The sequence below is a fragment of the Mobula birostris genome, chromosome 2 (genome assembly GCF_030028105.1).
Source record: "Mobula birostris isolate sMobBir1 chromosome 2, sMobBir1.hap1, whole genome shotgun sequence".
NCBI classification, from domain to species: domain Eukaryota; kingdom Metazoa; phylum Chordata; class Chondrichthyes; order Myliobatiformes; family Myliobatidae; genus Mobula; species Mobula birostris.
Window position 1 is genome coordinate 215,259,480 of NC_092371.1, and position 16,837 is coordinate 215,276,316.

General features: G+C 40.3%; 2 protein-coding genes across 8 annotated transcripts in view; one reads left to right on the forward strand and one right to left on the reverse strand.

Moving 5' to 3' along the window:
• blk (BLK proto-oncogene, Src family tyrosine kinase) overlaps positions 1 to 3,317 on the forward strand; it is an 83,346-nt gene extending 80,029 nt beyond the window's left edge. For all 7 annotated transcript variants that reach the window (XM_072251445.1, XM_072251441.1, XM_072251447.1 and 4 more), the window contains 2 exons: positions 568 to 699; positions 1,694 to 3,317. In XM_072251445.1, the coding sequence (XP_072107546.1) occupies positions 568 to 699; positions 1,694 to 1,893 (332 nt within the window). In that variant the 3' untranslated portion in view covers positions 1,894 to 3,317. The remainder of the gene's footprint in view (positions 1 to 567; positions 700 to 1,693) is intronic.
• Positions 3,318 to 13,302: 9,985 nt separating this feature from the next.
• Positions 13,303 to 16,837, reverse strand: part of LOC140210135 (tyrosine-protein kinase fyna) — a 48,371-nt gene continuing 44,836 nt past the window's right edge. Inside the window, exons 8-11 of the mRNA XM_072279015.1 lie at positions 15,383 to 15,536; positions 13,803 to 13,934; positions 13,464 to 13,680; positions 13,303 to 13,306 (exon numbers count right to left, since the gene is read on the reverse strand). Coding sequence (XP_072135116.1) covers positions 13,303 to 13,306; positions 13,464 to 13,680; positions 13,803 to 13,934; positions 15,383 to 15,536 — 507 coding nt within the window. The remainder of the gene's footprint in view (positions 13,307 to 13,463; positions 13,681 to 13,802; positions 13,935 to 15,382; positions 15,537 to 16,837) is intronic.

A 16,837-nucleotide genomic window follows, 5' to 3' on the forward strand; every position in this document is an offset into this window, starting at 1 on the left:
TATCCTCTGAAATGAAGCTTAAAAGACATAATAACTATTTTCAGAAGATTACTGTATAATTATTATAAATAATTAACCACATAATCATTCTAGGATTGGGACAGATGTGAAAAATGTAGGCTGTTCTTAATATAGATAAATCCTCAATTGTTTTAATGCATTGCACTGGGTAATGAGTCAACAGGGTTTTTGGATTCTAATTCTAATCAAAGAAAGGTATGTATTGTTAAAAAGAAGATTGCTATTTTACATTCCTAAAAGCAGATTATTATTTGGCTGCTCAATGTTTCAGTGGCTCTGTTTATCTATGGATCTGTATAGACCAGCTGGGTTCCCTGTTCCAGGTTGGTGCTGTATTAATTACACTAAACTACATTGGGCAACGTGATAAAGAGTCAATGACCCTCACTCCCTGCACAGCACCACAATATTTGCACACTGCAAGCTCTCAGAACTAGCTTTCCGGACCTACAGGTATTGAATAACTAATAAATCAAGGCATTCAGAAGGAGAAAGTGGAGAAATTGGAAGGAAAATCACAGTTTTTTTTGTTATTTTTCTTTGCAGGTGCCAAATTCCCTATCAAATGGACAGCACCAGAGGCCATTAATTATGGCACCTTCACAATCAAGTCTGATGTCTGGTCCTTTGGTGTACTTTTAACGGAAATTACAACGTATGGGAGAGTACCATATCCAGGTAATATGGATCTTGAAAAATTTATCCTCTTTTACTCATAGTCTGTAGAATAATTTCATATAGACAATATAAAAGGCAGTCCATGCCACTCCAAGAAAGATCCATTAAATCAGTGAGACAAGGTTGTAGCAGTGATGTATTTAATTTAACATGACCCCACTCCTCCCTTAGAATACGTGCATGATTTGATATGACGGTCATCTTACCATGATCCCTTAGGCCACGGGCCAAAGTGGGAACTGGATTATATCCTCTGGATATATTGGCAAATTCAAAATGCCAAGTAAATAGTACTCGATGTAGGGCATTACTGAATGCATATAACATTTTGCAACACATCAAGCCTGATGGAGCTCTGAGTAATACACACAAAGTGCTGGAGGGACTCAGCAGGCCAGGCATCATCAGTGGAAGAAAGTACAGCCGACGTTTCGGGCCGAAAACCTTTGGCAGGACTGGAGAAAAGAAGCTGAGGAGTTGATTTCAAAGGTGGGAGGAGGGGAAAAAGAACTACCAGGTGGTTCATGATTCACACAAAATATGATTGGATAAGAGGCTTTAACATCTTGAATTACGACTTCTACATTACCGAGGTTTCAGTTATCCTAATTGACACTTCTGGAGACTTGTTTGTATTGAACTTCAGAGATGTGAGGTCAGAGACCTAGGGCAATTTGGCATGGCTGCCTCCCTCATGTTCCGGTATCCCCTGCCGCCACTCAAGAAAAAAATCCCCTGACCCTTGATGATCCTTGGGCATTGTCTTGAGCCTATTTGGCTCAGCAAGGTATTAGCTGCTGATATTCAAGTAACTTGATGCAGTGGCAAGAGTAAGAATTAACATGACGTTAAGTAGGCAGGTAGAGGCTGGAAACCCCCACACTGATTTCTCCTGTAGGTGTATGTGAGTTTCATGTAATTGACTATTCCTCATGTGAAATCCTAGAAGAGTTACTTTGCTGATTATTTGTTGGTTACCACTTGTGTTCTGCAGGGATGAGCAACCCTGAAGTAATCCGGAGTTTAGAACGCGGCTATCGAATGCCTCGCCCCGACAGCTGCTCAAATGAACTCTATGATATCATGTTGAACTGCTGGAAAACTGCTCCAGAAGATAGACCCACATTTGAATACTTACAGAGTATTCTGGAGGACTTCTTCACAGCCACAGAAGGGCTCTATCAATCTGCTTAGCTTCAGGAAACTACCTAGTGAAAGAAGCAGATGCTTTGTCACCGGACCTCTAATTAAACACTGTGTTTTCACTCCAGTGTTGTTGAAAACAGTTCAAAGAAAACCAGCTTCTTGTGTGTTTTGTCCTAATTGGTTTGCCATAATTGTTTGGTTTTAACCCTAACCAAGCCACATTTTGGGCTGATGTTCTGAAGACTCGTTGTTAATAGAAACATGTGCCTGCAGAAGAAACTGTTGGGATAGTTTCATTGGAAGTGCCTTCCACAAGCTCTTGTGAGCATAGAAAAATCTCGTTCTTGATTAAGTACCCCGCCAGCATTTTTGACGGCTGTTTCTCCTTGGGATCTTTGGCTGGTTTAGATAAAATTTGTGTGCACTTTTCATGCTGACTTGGGAAACTCATTCCAAGCTTGTCATCTTGAAACCTTCACATTATAACTTGTAGCTGTCTAGCTGTGTCAGTTCACTGACAATGCTAGAAACATTGAGAGTTTTTCATTTCATTTTCATTATGTTCTATATTGTTGTGAGAGTATCCAAACAATTTCATATGAAACTATAATTGCTTATGCTGGAAGTTTTCCTGAAGCTATATTGACTGTTCTGGCTTGTTAATGTATCACAAGGTGTAAGCCAAAATTTTTCAAAGCTACAGATTTTTCTGAAGTTTAAAGCACCATTGAACTCATGTTAAAATAATCTTGCTTTTTACTTGAATATGCACAATTGTTCACATCTAAACACATTGCTTAGAGACTGTACAGTGCAATTCCAATTAAGTGGTTTGCTGATTTTCCAACTGTTGAGTGATGCAGATCATGAGATCTTAACCTTGACTCTAGCTCAAGCTCTCTGATTACCATCAATTTACAGAGGTAGAAGTTTATTTAAGAACTTCTACTGAACACCGGACCAAAATATGATATGCAGAAAGGGTTGAGAATTCATCCTTTTAAAAGACTTGTGGTTTTGTATCTTGCAGTTCATGGAACCACATGATTTGGAATTATTGTCCTGCTATAAATAAAGAATTTATTGAAGAAGTGTCTTCAAACTTCAACATTAACTGTTCCTTTTTCCACAGATACTGTCGGATCTGCTGTTTTTTTCCCAGCATTTTCTATTTTTATTTCAGATTTCCAGTGTCTGCATTTCTTCACTTGACAGAAGATCAGTGGAACCAACACATTTAGGACTGAGAAATACAGTGATGCACTTGCCTGAGCTGGGCACTCTTTCCATTTAAATCTGAGGCTTGCAATCTTTGCAAGGTATTTTGCACATTCCAATGTGTCATGTGTTCGAAGTTACTGATTGGCTAAATATGCTTGCTGCAAGAAGTATGAAGTTAAATCATGTGGTGTCAGATTGTACCTTGTTCATCAGAGGCATTTTTCATTACTTCAAATAAATGTTGTTGGTTGATGAAATAAAGTCTCTCTTTTCCAGATTTGATGTCAGTACTCCTCTTTGCTGACAGTTAAAGCCAGTACTGATGGAAGACAATTGGATGGTGAATCCAAGGATAGTGGCAAGGAGGTTTCTTTGTCAGGGAAGGGTAGCAGCCTGGAGCTCCGTATTTCCTCATTTGTAGGTGAATCAGAATTTATGTATGATACACCTTTCTTTAAAGGGTTCCTTCAAATATGATCAAATGTAAGTTCACATACAGAATCAGGTTTGATATAATGTCATGAAATTTGTTAACTTTGTGGCAGCAGTACAATGCAATACTTTACAATATAGAAAAATATATAATAATCATATTAAATAACGAGTGCAAAAACAGAAATAAAAAAAATAGTGAGGTAGTTTTCATGGTTCAATGACAAGAAATCGTATGGCAGAGGGGAAGAAGCTGTTCCTGAATAATTGAATGTGTACCTCCATCCTGATGGTAACAATGAGAAGAGGGCATGTTCTGGATATTGGAGTCCTCAATGATGAATGCCACCTTCCTAAGATGTCTGGGATACTACGGAGTCCAGTGCCCATGGTGGAGAGGACTTACTTTACAACTCCCTGCAGCTCTTTTTCAATGTATTCTTTTACGGGATGTGGGCATCGCCAGCTAAGCCAGCATTTATTGCCCATCCCTAGTTGCCCTTGAGAAGGTGGTGATGAGCTGCCTTCTTGAACCGCTGTAGTCCCTGAGGTGTAGGTACACCCACAGTGCTGTTAGGGAGGGAATTCCATGGTTTTGACTCAGTGACAATGAAGGAACAGTGATTTGTTTCCAAGTCAGGATGGGCAGTAACTTGGAGGGGGATTTCCAAGTGGTGGTGTTCCCAGGTACCCGTTGTTCTTGTCCTTCTAGATGGCGGTAGTCGTGGATCTGAAAGATGCTACCTTAGGAATTTTGGTGTGTTGTTGCAGTACATCTCGTAGATAGTACACTGCTGCAACTGTTCATGAACGGTGGAGGGATTGGATGCTTGTGGAAGGGGTTCTAATCAAGTGGGCTGCCTTGCACTGGATGGTATCAAGCTTCTTGAGTGTTGATGGAGCTGAACTCATCCAGGCGAGTGGCAAGCATTCCATTACACTCCTGACCTGAGCCTTGTAGATGGTGGACAGGTTTTGGGGAGGCAGGAGGTAAATTACATGCCTCAGGATTCCTAGACTTTGACCTGCTCTGGTAGCCACGGTGTTTATATGGCTAGACCAGTTCTGTTTCCTGCCAATGTTAAACCCCAGGTTGATAGTAGGGTATACGGTGATAGTGATGCCACTGAATGTCAAGGGATGATGGTTAAAGCCTCTCTTGTTGGAGATGGTCAGTGCCTGTCACTTGCATGGCTTGAATGATATTTGCCACTTGTCACCCAGATCTGGATATTATCAAGGTCCTGATTTGGCATAGTGGTGATTACCACTGGCTCAATAATCCAGAGACCCAATTATATGCCAGGGATATGAGTTTGAATCCCACCATGGCAAATGGTGAATTTGAATTCTATAAAAATATCTGATGAGTATGAAACCATGTCGATTGTCGTAAAAACCCATCTGGTTCACTAATGTTCTTTAGGGGAGGAATCCTGCCATCCTTACCTATGTGTTACTCCAGATGTGGTTAATTCTTAAATGCCCTCTGAAGTGGCCTAGCAAGCCATTCAGATGTATCCAACTGCTTTAAAAAAAAAAGCATCTTTGGTCCTTCCTCTCCTCCATTCCCACCCCCACCCCATACCAGACGGTGATGCAGCCAGTTAGAATGTTCTCCATGGTACATCTGTAGAAATTAGTCAGTGGTTTAGGTTACATACTAAATCTCTTCAAGGTCCTAATGAAATATAGTCACTGGCTTACCTTCTTTATAGCTGCATTGCTATTTTGGGACCAGGCTTAAGTTTTGAATACCCAGGAACTTGACATTGCTCACTGATCCTTCTATGAGGACCGGTGTGTGTTCCCCCATCTTACCCTTTCTGAAGTCTGCAATCAGCTCTGTAGTCTTACTGATGTTGAGTGCAAGGTTGATGCTATGTCTCCACTCCACTAGCTGGTATATCTTGCTCTTGTACGACCTCTCATCACCATCTGAGATTCTGCCAACAATCATCAGCAAAGTTATAGATTGCACTTGAGCTGTGCCTAGCCACACAGTCATGGATTTAGAGAGAGTAGAGCAGTGGGCTAAGCACACTTCCCTGAGGTGCACCACTGTTAATTGTCAACAAGTCCTTATCCTTTGAAGCTAAATAATGTATTACTAGATTATATCAATTTTATATATAGATTATTTCAAGACTCTTCTGGGACTATCCATTTCTACCAAGCCCTGAAACAAAATTGTTAGTGTTCTGTGTTCTATAAAAATGGAGGGCTATGTCAAAGGAAGGGATAGATTGATTTAAGAGTAGGTTAAAACATTGGCACGATATCGTGGCCCATACGGCCTGTACTATGCCATTGTGTTCTATTTTTTAGATTCATCGAGAGATGGAACTACAGAAATTAGTGACAAGGTGGACTTCTTAAGTTATTCGGCATTTATTTCATTATAATGGTATACATATTTACAAAGACTTTATTGACATAGAGATACAAAAGAGATTTATAAAATGCATGAGATATTTATTTTTAAAATTTCTTTAACCATCTATGTATTATCAAAGTACATATGTGTCACCATAGATTCATCTTCTTTTGGGCATACTCAATAAATTCAATAACCATAATAGAATGAATGAAAGACTGTACCCAACAAGACAGACAACCAGTGTGCAAAGGGTAACAAATTGTGCAAGTATGAAAAAAGGAATTAATAATAATAAATAAAGTAAACAATAAATATCAAGAACATGAGACATTGAGTCCTTGAAAGTGAGTCCATTGTTTGTGGGAACATTTCAGTAATGGGGCTATTTTTCTGAATTCCAGCGAGTACAGACCCAGAGCCATCAAACGTTCATAGAAACATAGAAAGCCTTCAGCACAATACAAGCCCTTCAGCCCACAATGTTTCGAACGTTTGGTTCAAAAGCCTGGTGGTTGAGGGGTAATAAGTGTCCCTGAACCTGGAGGTGTGTCCTGATGTTCCTGTACCACCTTCTTGATGCCAGCAGTGAGAAGAGAGCATGAGCTGGGTGGTAAGGGTCCCTGATGATGGATGCTGCTTTCTTGTGTCAGCGCTCTGTGTAGATGTGTTCAATGGTTTAAAAACCCTTACATAACAAAATAATTAGAAATTTGGTTTCACTGCGATGCTTTTTCTGCATTGTGTTGTCCACTTTGCACTATATTTTTCTAATACAGACCCAAAACAAGTGAGCTGCATTTGCATTGTGGTTGTGATTTGCTGAAGTTTGTCTCATTTGGACTTCATGCCTCAGTTAGTTGGAAGTCCCCAGTTAATCAAATTGCTGTGTATTTTCACTGCAAAATCATCATCAGTTTTGTGATCATAATTACCAATTCATTATTTTTATAAACTATGTTTATATATAAACTGAGTGGCTTGAGTTGTACCAGATAATTTTACCTGTTACTGGACTATGTACCAATCACTTATGGCAAAACTAAAGAATATAGCTTTCTTAATATATAGTTTTTTAATTTTTAAATCATTGGGGTGACTTTTGCAGGTGCTGCAAATCTACAGGTCATGCTCTATGTCTGTCTGACAACTTTGGAAGAACCAATCTACTGTTGTGATCTGGCTTTACTAATCTGTAGGAGGTACCATTGCTAGTTGCACACTTACTCATGTTACCTGTTCAGAAGATGGGAAGTTCAGTGAGATTATCACCATTTAAAAGTAGCCTGCACCTCAATGAACACTATTGTAGAGCTGAGATGAAGACAAGAGCTTACATTTTTGAATGGTATCATGGTGATATTAACTGAGTACATGAATAGGAAAAGGGTAGTTTTATTCCAATACAATGATTCATCTGTGCCTTGGCAAATTACACAATGCCAGTGGTGAGAAGTGACATCGCAAGAAATGCCAGTTAAAGTAGTTTCTGGATCCTGGCTGTAACGCCGACCAAAATGATACAGCAGGAGTCTAAGTTTGCCAGACCAAAACGAGAGATTCTGCAGATGCTGGAAATTCAGAGCAACAAGCGCTAAATGCTGGAGGAACTCGGCAGGTCAGGCAGCAATAAGGAGAGGATTAAACAGTTGATGCTTCAGGCTGGGAGCCTTCATTAGGAAGAGGGAATGAAGCCAGAGTAAGGGTAGGGGGAGAGGAAGGAGCACAAGCTGGCAGGTGACAGGTGAAACCAGGTGGGTGGGTGGAGGAAGGGGGAAAGAAGTGAGAAGCTGGGAGGTGATAGGTGGAAGAGGTAAAAGGCTGAAGAAGAAGGAATCTAATCGGAGAGGTCAATAGACCATGGGAGAAGGGGAAGGAGGAGGAGCATTGGTGGGAGGTGATGGGCAGGTGAGGTGAAAAGAATGGGTGAGAGGGGAGCCAGAATGGGGAAAGGAAATAGAGTAAAGGGGGCGGGGGAAAATTACCTGAAGTTAAAATCTATATAGACAGGAAAAATAGATGGGTAAAATAATATCGGAGCCGACAGAATATTGTGGGAATAGTTTCTTAGAAAAGATTTAATTTTAAGATCAAGAAGTTAAAGAGTGAAGAATATGTGCAAAACTAGCATTTTCATGTCAAATAAGGGCATGAAAGGAATGTGTGCCAAGGCGAACCGGTAGATTAGATTAAAGGCTCCATTCATGGCAATAAAATGGCAGACAAGGGAATCCTCCATAATACACTGTACAGGTACAATCCAAAGAGAAATAAAAATTCCAGGGGAAGTTAAATTCCAAGAACTTAAATATAGTTAGTCACTTAAAGCAAAAACACAGAGAAGGGTGGCAGGTCAGAAAAAAAACATGATATAAAATATATGTTCAAAAGGTTAATAAAGGCAAAATTAGAGCACAAGCTATAAATATTTGGCAATATACAGTAAATACAGGTAATGAGTTAATGTAGTTCATACAATGGTAAACAAGGAGAAGACTATAAGACCATAAGATACAGGAGCAGAGTTAGGCCAGTTGGCCCATCCACTCTTATCAAGGCTTTTCAGCATTTGATAGATTTTAATGAGGTCATCCCTCATTCTTCTGAATTCTCAGAATACAGGCCAAGAGCCATCATACATTCTTCATATGACAAGTTATTCAATCCTAGAATCATTTTCATAAACCTATGTACCCTCCCTAGTTTCAGTACATCCTTTCTAAGGATTATCATACAAGGAACAGCATTGTGGGCCGAAGGGCTTGTATTGTGCTGAAGGCTTTCTATGTTTCTATGAACGTTTGATGGCTCTGGGTTTGTACTCGCTGGAATTCAGAAGGCTGAGGGGGGATCTCATTGAAACCTTTCGAATGTTGAAAGGCCTAGACAGAGTAGATGTGGAAAGGATGTTTCCATGGTGGGAGAGTCTCAGACAAGAGGGCACAGCCTCAGGATAGAGGGGTGCCCTTTCAAAACAGAGATGCTGAGGAATTTCTTTAGCCAAAGGGTGGTAAATTTGTGGAATTTGTTGCCACATGGCAGCTGTAGAGGCCAGGTTGTTGGGTGTATTTAAGGCAAAGATTGATAGGTTCTTGATTGGACATCTCATCAAAGGTTACAGGGAGAAGGCCGGGAACTGGGGCTGAGGAGAAGATAGGAAAAAAAAGGATCAGCCATGATTGAATGGCGGAGCAGACTCGATAGGCCAGATGGTCTAATTTGCTCCTATGTCTTATGGTCTTATAAGGGGCCCAAACCTGCTCACAATACTCCAAGTGAAGCCTCACCAGTGCTTTATAAAGTTTCAACGTTACGTCTTTGCTTTTGTATCATCCAATTCATTGACATATAAAGTAAAAGAAGGCAGAAGAGTTAAAAATTATTTTGCATCAGTCTTCACTATAGGAAGAAACACCCAAAAATAGCTGTAAATCAAAACTGGAACTCAGGAAAATTACTATCCCCAAGAAAGTGGCACTGAGCAAATTGATGGAGATCCAGGCTGGCAAGTCTCTGGTTCCCCAAGGATTTCGTCATAGGATCTTAAAGAAATGGCTAGTAAGATAGTCGAGTCATTGGTTTTAATTCTCCAGAATTTGCTAGATTAAGAGAAATTTGTTCTGGATTGCAACTCCTTTTTTAAAGAGACAGAAGACGGGGAACTGCAGATTAAATGTCTTAACATGTCTTAGAGGGAAGTTTTTGGAAACAGGACGTGTAATTATTTACATAATAGCAGTCCACAGCAAAATTTAAATTACTCAGGCAAAATGAACAGTTTGTTGAAAAGGAACTATGATTAACCAATTTATCAGTCTTCTTCCAAGAAGTGTGCTGTGGATGAAGGTAGATCAATTGAATCATTAGATGTCAAGAGGGCGAGGCTGGGGAGGGGGACTCAATAAAATAATATATTTTTTAAAAAAAATGTCAAGAGGGCACTTGAAAGGATATTTCATGAAATACTATTGTAGAAAATAAAAGGCCGAGCCGTGGAGGTAACCCATTTGAGAGGGTAGAAGATTGGCTAGATAACAGGAAATAGAGAGCAGGCATAAATGGGTGTTTGTCTGGATGGTGGCACGTAATGAATAGTGTACTACCAGGACTGCTGCAGTGGCCGATTACATACTTGACTTGCAAGAAGACACCAAAGGTATGGTGGTAGATTGGCTGATGGCAGGACATCAAGTGGAAGTCTTCACCGGAAAGATTGCTTTGGTTCTCAAAGGTGATGAATCATCGCTTTTTCAAGGGCAGTTAGGGATGGCTTGTAAATGTTCACATTGCTGGTAAAACCCTCATCCTGACCTACTGATTGCAATTATCAAACAGGCAGATCCAAACAGGTAGGTACAGTGACATTTATCGTGCAATTAACATACTTAAATGACTAACACACCTTTGCTTCTCTGTTGATAATTAAAGTATGTTAATCACAAAATAAAAGCTACTGTACCTTGTGTTGCAAGGAACAGGGCGAACCCACTGGCACGGAGATAGGGTTAGGATGCAGACGAGGGCATGACCGTAGCTGGAACCTGACACGAAGTGTTGCTGGAGTTGAACGGCAAACAGAAAGGCAGGCGGCAGGCAACCCTTATCTTCACACGGAGCGTAGAAAGGCAAGTGGTAGACAATACTTTTCTTGACACAGAGAGACGGATTTACACAGGTAAACCTCAGTACTGAAGTAAAACTTAGAATACTTATCTTGATACGGAGAGACAGAGTTACACAGGTAATCCTCGGTACTGAAGTAAAACTTAAAATACACAATGCTAAGTGGCCAGGAACATTAATTACAACACTGGCTAAACAATGATCTGGCAATGAGTGGATGCAAAGCCGGGGTTTTTATGCTGCAGGTCTTGATGAGAACCAGGTGTGCCACTATCAAAGGGAATTGGGATTGGGAGAAAATGGGGAATTAACGGTCAGGACTGTGACATCTTGTTTTGAAACTTAACCCAGTTTGCTTGGTTTTCTCCATCTTCCTGAAAGTTGGCAGTGAAAAGTTGGCGAGAATGGGTAGGCAGTGAATGGAATAGACAAGATGTCATCATAATCTCACAATGCACAGCTCCCATGGCTGGTGCTCTGGTCAAATGGATTTCTTCCTAATAGCCGTGTTGTTTGTTTCCTTGACGAATGTCTTAACAAATTCATGCTAACTTTATAGTCAGTCCCTCTGGCGCTCCTCTCCCCCCAACTTTCTTCTTTCTTCCATGGCCTTCTCTCTTTCACCAATCAACTAGTGGTGTGCCACAGGGATCAGTGCTGGGTCCATTGTTATTTGTCATCTATATCAACGATCTGGATGATAATGTGGTAAATTGGATCAGCAAGTTTGCTGATGATACAAAGATTGGAGGTGTAGTAGACAGTGAGGAAGGTTTTCAGAGCCTGCAGAGGGACTTGGACCAGCTGGAAAAATGGGCTGAAAAATGGCAGATGGAGTTTAATACTGACAAGTGTGAGGTATTGCACGTTGGAAGGACAAACCAACGTAGAACATACAGGGTTAATGGTAAGGCACTGAGGAGTGCAGTGGAACAGAGGGATCTGGGAATACAGATACAAAATTCCCTAAAAGTGTCGTCACAGGTAGATAGCGTCGTAAAGAGAGCTTTTGGTACATTGGCCTTTATTAATCGAAGTATTGAGTATAAGAGCTGGAATGTTATGATGAGGTTGTATAAGGCATTGGTGAGGCCGAATCTGGAGTATTGTGTTCAGTTTTGGTCACCAAATTACAGGAAGGATATAAATCAGGTTGAAAGAGTGCAGATGAGGTTTACAAGGATGTTGCCGGGACTTGAGAAACTCAGTTACAGAGAAAGGTTGAATAGGTTAGGACTTTATTCCCTGGAGCGTAGAAGAATCTGGTATATAAAATTATGATGGATATAGATAGAATGAATGCAAGCAGGCTTTTTCCACTGAGGCAAGGGGAGAAAAAAACCAGAGGACATGGGTTAAGGGTGAGGAGGGAAAAGTTTAAAGGGAACATTAGGGGGGGCTTCTTCACACAGAGAGTGGTGGGAGTATGGAATGAGCTGCCAGACAAGGTGGTAAATGCGGGTTCTTTTTTAACATTTAAGAATAAATTGGACAGATACATGGATGGGAGGTGTATGGAGGGATATGGTCCGTGTGCAGGTCAGTGGGACTAGGCAGAAAATGGTTCGGCACAGCCAAGAAGGGCCAAAGGGCCTGTTTCTGTGCTGTAGTTTCTATGGTTCTATGGTTCTAACTTCCTAGCTCTTTGCTTCATCCCTTCCCCTCCAAGCTTCAGGTACTGCCTGGTGTTTCTCTGTCTCCCCACCACCTTTCCAATCTAACTCCTCAGCATTTTTTCTCCAGTCCTTCCAAAGGGTTTCAGCCCAAAACATTGACCGTACTTTTTTCCATAGGTACGGCTTGCTGAGTTCCTCCAGCATTTTGTGTGTGTTGCTCAGATTTCCAGCATCTACAGAGTTTCTATCATTTGTGTATTCAGTACCTACCTGATTAGACTTGCCTAATTGTTCAATGAAATGAGTAGTTCTTTATAAGACAAATTGTATATTGGCCTTTATTCTTGTGTCTTCTTGCAATTGTAAAGGAACTAGGCAGGATTGCATTTGGTAAACACTGTACATACTGTATTAGATTGTAATTGCTGAAAGGGATGATGACTAGATAGTTTCCAGGGATCTAGGGAGTCTGCTTAAAACACTGCCATTTACTTGGATGCTTGTACAGTGAAATACCACATAACTCATTAAAATGGCAAGTTCTTCCCTATAAACAATAGAGCTCATGATATACTGGAGAGTTGTATATGAAAAAAAGAGTTGTCCAGAGTTTTGTGGTTAAAAAGTGTCACAATAATCCTTGGGGTTATTTTTACTGTAGCATATGGGATTAGTGTCGAATGACATTAGAATCTTAGAGCATGCAACCTCAGAATAGAAGGGCAACCTTTTAGAATGGAGATGAGACAATGAGAGGTGAATCTGTGGGATTCTTTGCCATAGGCAGCTGTGGAGGCCAAGGCTTTAGACATTTAAGGCAGAGGTTGAAAGATTCTTGATTGGTCAGGGCATGAAGGGATATGAGGAGAAGGTAGGAGACTGGGGCTGAGAGGTAAATTGGATCAGCCATGATGAAAGGGCAGAGCAGACTCAATGTGCCAAATGGCCTAATTTTACTCCCATATCTTAAATACCTATGGTCTTATTATTGAAGGGCATGAATCCTTCAATGATTTTTGACATTGCTATTTTCAGTAAAGTGCTATCAAATTTACAAAGCTGTATTTATACTGTTTGAACACGCAGTATGAAAGTTCATCCAGGATCCCCATCCTACTCTTCTTGTTAGCTGATGTAATTTGATTTGTTTTCCAAGTGTGTTAGATGCTGTGCGATCTTCCCAATTTTTTACCTGTCACAAAACAAGACAAAAGCATTAACTTGTTTTCCGGAAGTGCAGACTACAGATAGAATGAAGAAACAGGATTATTGCTGCAGTTTTCAGAACTACTTTATAATTTAGTGCAAATTATTGTGTGGCTGAGTAAAAAGAATTTTATTCTGCTTACTGGTGCATTCCAGTGTTGACAGAAAGTAATACTTCTGTTTTTAGCATTGGGCTACATTTCATTAGCATGGCTTGAAGGTCTTTAAACGTTGGCCTTTCTTCTGAATTCCGATTCCAGCACTGAAGCACGATATCATTAAGACTGTCTGGGCAGCAGGCAGGAGGAGAGACGTCTATTCCATTCAATAAATCAATTGCAAATTTTTGTGCGCTTTTATCTGTTTCAAATAAAAAGAGCTGAAAAGTGCCATACACTTTTACAAGGGCACAACAAATGTCCATGAATTCATAACACCAGCTAGTTATCTCCAAAACTCTACTGGTGACGTGAATGTCATACCTGGAAATGGAGTCTCACCATATGACACAATTTCTGTCAGCAGGACACCAAAAGACCACACATCAGACTTTATGGTATAATTCTGTTCAAGGAAAATTTCTGGTGCCATCCACTTAATTGGAACTTTACAACCTATTGGAAACATATAATAAAATTTTAATATGGCAGAATTTTAAGGTATGCAAAATATTCTTTGATTCATTAGATTTTGGAGGAAAAATACACAGGAAACACTCATTATTTATCTTACAACAGTACTTCCAAGGCTGGAGAGAGAGAGGCTGTCGGAGATACCAAAGTGACAGGTTACAAACTGTAGTTTTGATGGAATCTGGATCAAGACCTCTTTGGGGGGGCTTTTGCTGGTGCTTGCATGGTGGGCAGTGGTGAGGTTGGTAATGCTGCTGGCACAAGTGGGGAGGTGGGTTGATGCTTTTTGCTGCTGCTGGTGTGAAGGATGGGGGAAGGGAGACTTCAGGGCTTTGAAGTTTCTGTCTTTCATTCTATGGGGTTTCTTGTTCCTTGGATGCCTGTGAAGAGTGCAAGTTTCAGGTTGTATACTGTATACATTCTCTGATATTAAATTAACCTTTGAAGGCTGAGATTCTTTGGACAGGATAAAGTTCTGGGGCAAAGTCCAGTAAAACTCCATTAATCCTGCATATGCAGGACTTTGGCGATGCTGGACCAGCGGATTTTCCAGACTATGGTATGTCATCCAATTAATACTCTGGCACATTTGTAACTCATTTTTATTTTTGATATTACACAGTAAGGTAGCATAATAAATTAAGTGAAGCTGGTAAATTTCAGAGAAGCATGGGGACCAGGGCCCTGATGTGTTGCCTAAGAAGAGACACTTGCCATGAGGGGAGCACACTGGACTGGTTCTGGGGAGAGTGAATTTGGTGTGTGAGGACCTGCAATTTCTGGAGGATGGTAGAAAGGCAAATGATAACTGGTTTGTTGTTGTCACATGTACCATGATACAGTGAAAAGCTTTGTTTGCTTGCCATTCAGACAGATCATAAGCTCATATAGCTAGTATTAAAGGAAAAGCAATGGCATAATACAGAAACAGAGTATTATACTTACAGAGAAAATGCAGTACGAGTAGACAAATAAAATACAAAGGCTATGACAAGTTAGGTTGAGAGATAAGGACTTCATCTTTATTGTACAATAGGCCCATTCAATTGTCTTATATAAATAGAATAGAAGCTGTATTTGAGCTCATGAGGAGATCTCAATGAAATTTGCAACAGATTTAGAAAATTCCTGGATGTAATAGAATCAAAGGGTTGTCAAAGATCCTGAGGAATGGTGGAACCAGTTTGAGGGCCCAAATGGCCATCCCTTCTTATGCCCTTGTTCTATTTCTTATGCCCTCATCTTTTTTTCATTTTGTTTTGAATGGATGCAAAAATTGGATGGCCTCTGTTCTGATGGCAGCCAATTCCCATTTATAGTTTGATGATTGATTAACGAGCAAGATCAAGAAAAGCACATTCTGCACCAAATGCTGACTGGTTAAAAGCTGCAGTCGATCTATTTGTGTCGGAAGTTAAAGCTATTCTTACCATCTGTCATCCTGCACCGATCACTCTCAAGCAGTCGTGCAAGGCCAAAGTCACAGATCTTACAACAGAGCATTTCTGTAAGGAGGACATTTTCAGTCCGTAGGTCTCTGTGAATGCAACGTTTCTCTTCAAGGTAGACCATTCCTTCTGCAATCTATAATATTGGAAATATTGCCATTGAGCTATTGATCTACACTGTTTTACATCATAATCCTACTATTCAAAACTATTCAATTATAAATTGAAATCATCAGTTGAAACTTGCTATAACTTCCTGAGAGCCTTCTTTATACAGAGTTACAGGGAGAGAGGGAGATAGGGAGGGCATTATTTATTTCCTTTTATTTTCATCTTCTTTTATTCCATGAACATAACAGTTAACCATTTCACATTTTCTACCCAAAAGCTTCAAGAGAGATACGTACACTTCCAGTCACTTATGCTAAACTGAAGACAATGGAGCCAGTCTTCCAAAGCACAGAACAACATGTAGATGCTGCTTCTCATGCACGTCCAGCACAAGTGAAGAAGATAATATTGTTAACCTTGGGCTGTTCTTGTGCAGAGCTGTTGTGTGTTCCCATTTGACTATTCCCACCCAGCTCTTCGCCATGTCTTTTTTCACTGTAATGTCTTCCAAACCTGTAGATGGACTCTCCCTACTTACTATAACACTCTGGCAGGAGTGTTTTTGTTTTAAATATTGAGATAAAATTTGTCCCGATTCGTCACGGGTATGTCAAAAGGTACACTGAAGTGCATTGTTTTGCATCAATGACCAACACAGTCTGTGGATTATGCTGGGGGCAGCCCACAAGTGTCACCATGCTTCTGGCACAAATATAGCATACCCACAACTCACTAACACTGAATCTAGCTGCATACATCTTTGGAATATGGAGGAAACCCGAGCACCCAGAGGAAATCCGTGCAGGGAGATTGTACAAAACTTTCAGACAGTGACAGTAATTGAAACTCAATTGGTGATTGCTAGCACTGTTTCAGCCTTATAGCACCTTTAGTGTTTTATTTCCTGTCTGTATTTTACTGTGGCAATCAAATTTATACTCTTCCAAGTAAATTTGAAGTTGTCCAATGCTTAAATAAGCTTTCTACTAATTAGGAGCATCCTGTATATTAGTAAAATTCTATTCTGTGTCTGTCTAGGTACCACATCCGATGCGGACTATGGTGACCATGGTTTTCCATATAGATCTATCCTTCGTTTTTTGGATGACTTCCATTTCCTCGATGTGTAGCCTCCTGGCTATGCTTTTGATGTACATAAGCCAAGGTCTTCCTCTAGGTTTGCTTCCCTCAATCTTTCCAGAGAGTATGTGTTTTTCTTGTTCATCTTTCCGCATGATGTGTTCTAGGAATCTGAGTTGTCTTTCTCTTATTGTTGGTATGAGTGATGGAACTGCTTGGGCTCTTCTGAGAACTTCTTCATTTGAT